The 5351-nt window shown below is 39.2% G+C and overlaps 1 protein-coding gene across 1 annotated transcript; it reads left to right on the plus strand.

Moving 5' to 3' along the window:
- The first annotated feature begins 913 nt into the window (after positions 1-913).
- On the plus strand, positions 914-1927 carry LOC138363369 (uncharacterized). The gene has a single exon (XM_069322399.1). The coding sequence runs from the start codon at positions 914-916 to the stop codon at positions 1925-1927; it is 1014 nt and encodes a 337-aa protein (XP_069178500.1).
- Positions 1928-5351: the final 3424 nt, after the last annotated feature.

Below are 5351 nucleotides of genomic sequence, written 5' to 3' on the forward strand. Positions count from 1 at the left end.
GATTATATAGTGTGTATTTTTAAATGATAAACAGCTCTAGTTCAGAAACTAGTAGCTCTACTATCTCAAGTGCTAGTAACAGTTCAAATCAAAGTCCAACAAGGCTTAGCACTGGTACATCAGCAACATGGCTAGCAAAAACAGCCCTCATGTCTACTGTAAAAAATGTAAAAGCGACCCTCACAGGTATTCAGGGCCATTTTACCCGACAGATCAATAAATGCGATGATTTATGTAAACAAGCTCCAGTTGATTATATAGAACTGGAGAGCTATCATAAGGTTGCAGAGAGCAAATTAGAGCATGTAAGAAACCAAATCCTGAAATATCAGGATGTTCTTGCTGCTACTAACATAGATGAAGAAGCAATGAAAGCTGTCGTACAAGAAAATGCCAATTATGAAGATGCAATACAAACAAAGTTACAACACTTTGTCAAGTTGATAACCATACACAGGGCCACTACAGACATTGCAGCCACAGCTTCCCAAAACCTGACACAACCAGAAGTCAAATTACCATCACTCAGTCTACCAACTTTCTCTGGTACAGAGGACAAGAGTTCGGATAACTTCTGGAACAGATTTTTCGATTCAGTGGATTCTAATGCCACTATAGCCAGGACCACAAAATTTATATATTTGCAAATTGTCTTAAAGGATGAATCATTAAAGGTAGTGTGTAATCTGACCCTAACTGAAGATGGTTATTATAGTGCAGTACAGCTCCTTAAGGAAAACTATGCTAAGCCACAAAGGGCTATCAGACTTCTAACCCAGAAACTCTTAGATATCCCTCAACCTGATGGATCAGCTGACTCACTCCAAGCCTTTAGATTAGGCTTGAGTCCTTGCTCAAGGTGCTGAGTAATGAAGTGAATCTGGATGCATTGGATTGGATAATCCAAGTCCATATGAGACGCAAATTACCCAGTGACGTACTGGATAAGTTGTTTGTCTTACATAACAAATCTTCTCTGACAGTAAAGGAGATTATGGAAGGTTTAAGATCCATAATAGAAAGAAAACGAGATAAAACAGATGCAAAATCAACATCTAAACCTTCTTTAACTACTAATAGTAAACAACCGAGTACAAACAATACTCCAAATAAATCTAAAACAACTTCCCCTTCCCCCCAAGGTGGAAACAAGGCAGCGTGGGCACATATGCAGTGGGTTCCTCCAAACCTACAGTTAATGTGTCACCGAAAACGGTTACAAGAAGCTGTTAACGTCTGGAGGACATGTCTGTTCTGTGAAAAACAACATACCATGTACAACTGCAAAGCTTACCCTGATCGTGCTCCATGTATAAAACGACTCAAGGAGTTACGTAAATGCACCCAGTGTATAAGGTCACATAATTCCAACACCTGTGCAACTCAAATACGCACGTGTAATAGATGCAATAAGGGTCAACACCATGCAGCACTCTATGGGGACTCTAGTACAAAGTCTCCCAAACCACAAGTGGAAGAAGGAACTTCAACTTCAGTACAGCTTTGTACCATACAACCTGACATAAGTGTCTTGTCAACAAGGTCTGATCATAAATCAACTGTTCCCACTGCTCAATTGATCATTAAAAATGGAAAGTCCAAGGCCACCATACGTGGATTATTTGCCCAAGGATGCCAAATGACTTTTATCTCAAAGGAGTTGATAAATGTCTTGAAACTCAAGCCTGTACGAGAGGCAAGAATAGACTTAGCACGATTCCTGACTAACTCAGGAGCCCAAGTCTTCAAGGTAATACAACCTAAAGTACGTTTAGGCGGTTATGTCCGAACGATACAAGCTCTTGTAGTAGACAAATTCCCATCAGACCTGTATGTGTATGGTCTAGGGACAACATCCAAATTCCTGGAAGAAAAGAGAATCAAATTGGCTGTCAAAATTACATCAGACAACCTCTCCAATATTTGAATCCTTATGGGATCAAATGTCTACCATAAGTTTATCAAAGGAAAGGATGAAAAACAGGGAATGAACCTTGTTACCATCTGTTGCAGGTGGCTATTTGCTAACAGGCCCAGTATTATGGCTACAGCAACCCACACCTGTAGACCACAAACATGCCAACCCAGTAATGATTGCATGACTATCTTGAGGTTATCTTGAGATGATTTCGGGGCTTTAGTGTCCCTGCGGCCCGGTCCTCGACCAGGCCTCCACCCCCAGGAAGCAGCCCGTGACAGCTGACTAACACTAGGTACCTATTTTACTGCTAGGTAACAGGGGCATAGGGTGAAAGAAACTCTGCCCATTGTTTCTCGCTGGTGCCTGGGATCGAACCCAGGACCACAGGATCACAAGTCCAGTGTGCTGTCCGCTCGGCCGACCAGCTCCCTAGGAGCCGGTCTCCACTACAATTCAGAGACATGTCCGAGGATGAGCTTGATCCCCCTGTATATAGATTATGCGTCCTAGCAACTCTCGTCATTGTCCCTGAACAACCTAGTCCAGATAATGATTGGACTTACAAACAATACCTGGATTCAGTTATCTACAGAGATGATCAATACTGGGTCAGGTTACCATGGAAGCTGAATCACCCTCAGCTACCCGTCAACCATTTTATGGCACAAAACCAATTAGGATCACAGATGTTGCACTTACAAAGACATCCTGAGAACTTTAAATTGTACCACGAAATAATCAAGAAGCAACTCGATGACAAATTTATGGAAGTTGTCACAAATCGTAACCCATAGGAAAAACACTACCTGCCACACCATCCTGTACTGAAAAATTCAACTACTACGCCACTACAGATAGTATTTAATTGCAGTGCTAAGACAAAGCAGAGTAGTGTTTACTTAAATGACTGCCTTCAAACTGGCCCTAGCCTGACACAAAGGCTATGCGACGTGCTGTTAAAGTTTCGCAACGGGACTTACGCATTCATGGCCGATATCAGCAAGGCTTTCCTTAGGGTAGGTCTCCAAGAAGACCATAACTACACAAAGTTCCTATAGTTCAAGGATCCTAACGATCCAAAAAGTGAATTAATCACTTTTAGATTTGTGTCTGTTTTGTTTGGTGCCATGTCTTCTCCGTTTCTGTTTCAAGCTACCTTAGACAAGCACTTGAAGAAGTCCAATAGCCGAAATAAAACAGAAATTAGCAATAACTTGTATGTGGACAATTTCCAAGGAACAACCAGCAGTGAGAGTAAACTGCTGAACATATATGACGAGGACAATCAAGAAATAATGGGAGAAAATATGCCTCTCCAGTCGTGGGTCTCCAACAATGCCAAATTAAATCAACTGATTGAAACTGATTTTCCCGACTACCAGGTACCCGAGAAGACAAAAGTATCCCATCGAATGGGATCCGACAACAGAACAGTTGACAATCAAGTCGGTAGAGCCAGATACAACCAACCTAACAATGAGAAAATTATACTCACAAGTCAGCAAACTATTCGACCCATTGGGATTATTGAGTCCAATATTGATAAATGGGAAGTTGATAATGCAGGAATGTTGGCAACAAAAGATAGGCTGGGATGATCTTCTAACACCTACCTTACAAGAAAAGTGACAAGGGCTAGTGAAAGATTTAAGTATCCTAGAGTCTTCAAGTTCCCTCAGAACACAGTAAATGAAAAAGAGTTAATTAAGCTACATGTACTCTGTGATGCTTCAGGAAAGGCTTATGGAACAGTAGCTTACCTGGTCTCAAATGGTCAAGTCAATTTTCTCACATCAAAGGCCAGAGTGGTACTGTTAAAGAAACGATCATTGCTACAACTGGAGTTGACAGCCTTACTGCTAGGTGTAAGATTGGCTCATTATCTGATCAAGGCCTTAAGCAACATTCATACTGAAGAAACTAGAGTATGGTCAGATAATCAGGTAGTGCTACAGTGGGTTAAAAACAATAATAGTAAAAATCCTTACGTGAGCAACCGCATTAAGGAAATACGAGAGTTGTCGGCAGGGCCGACAACTGAGATATATACCCACCAAAGAGAATCCAGCTGACTATCTCTCCCGAGGCCTGACTTTACGGTACTTAGCAAAGGCAGAGATGTGGTTCAATGGACCTCAGTACAACCTGTCCTCTTAAAACTAAAGTCAACATTTCGCCGTTTGACAAAATGGTACTTTTTTAGACTTTTTTTTGGTAAAATTATGGTTATTTTCATATGCGGGTACTAAGGGCTTTCTCTAATTATAAAAATACCACACTATTATTAATCTATAACTCACTAACCATGCTCTGATATTTGTTCTTCAAGTAAAATTACTTATGTTTTTGGGTTAATTGGTCCATAATCCAGAAAATTCCTTCGTGTCGATCTTTATGTTTAGGAAAAAAATCTAATAAATTTGGAATTGAATTTTTCGTTCACCAACAGTTACCAGTTACTATTTACACTTTATACTTTAATGTCACTGGTCATTATGATTTTCTCAGGATTTATATAGCTTTCGTAGTAGCATTTATTCAGAGTACAGTAATTTACCTATGGGAAACCTCGATAACCGTCGTAAATTAATAGTAATCATTTATGGACTAATAAATAAGGAAACATATACAATTTCGTATGTTATGATTTTGGCGGGTAACCCGTTCCGTGGGTTTACAACCCCAATTGTTTAAAAACCACAGTACTTTTAATGGATAAGTGACTAAGTATGCTCTAATATATGTTCAACATAAATTATCTTTTTATTTTTTTATTTATTTATTTATATATATATACAAGTAGGTACATTGGGATTGTGAGGCTACATAGCATAGTAATTACATTCTTGTAAAGCCACTAGTATGTGCAGCGTTTCGGGCAAGGTCCTTAATCTAAGAAAATTTTAAGTAGGTAAATACTAGCAAAATTTATAAAAAGGATAACAGGTACATAGCAAGAAAAAATTGAAAGATGAATGAAATTTGTAGGTATATTAAAGCACATAGGTAGCTCAGATTGATTGCAATGACAGCTTGAATGGTAGTTTAACAAAAATTAATAGGCACAATACAGCATATGGCTAGCACATAAAAAAAAAGACAGCAATGAACACAATGACAGTTGTTTGGATTAAGTACATAAAGATTGGGAGATTGGGTAACACTAGATACAAAGCAAATTTAAAGCTCAGTGTAGGAAACTATGAAAATGAAATTGGGTAATTTTTGGTTGTTTTCGAATGCGGCAAAAGTTTGACAGGTTTTCAATTCACTAGGGAGTGAGTTCCATAGACTAGGTCCCTTTATTTGCATAGTGTGTTTACACAGATTAAGTTCGACCCCTGGAGATATCAAAGATATATTTATTTCTGGTGTGGTGATAATGGGTCCTATTACATTTGTCCAGGGAGAGTTTCAGAGCATGGTTTGC

The sequence above is a fragment of the Procambarus clarkii genome, chromosome 10 (assembly GCF_040958095.1).
Source record: "Procambarus clarkii isolate CNS0578487 chromosome 10, FALCON_Pclarkii_2.0, whole genome shotgun sequence".
Lineage (NCBI taxonomy): Eukaryota > Metazoa > Arthropoda > Malacostraca > Decapoda > Cambaridae > Procambarus > Procambarus clarkii.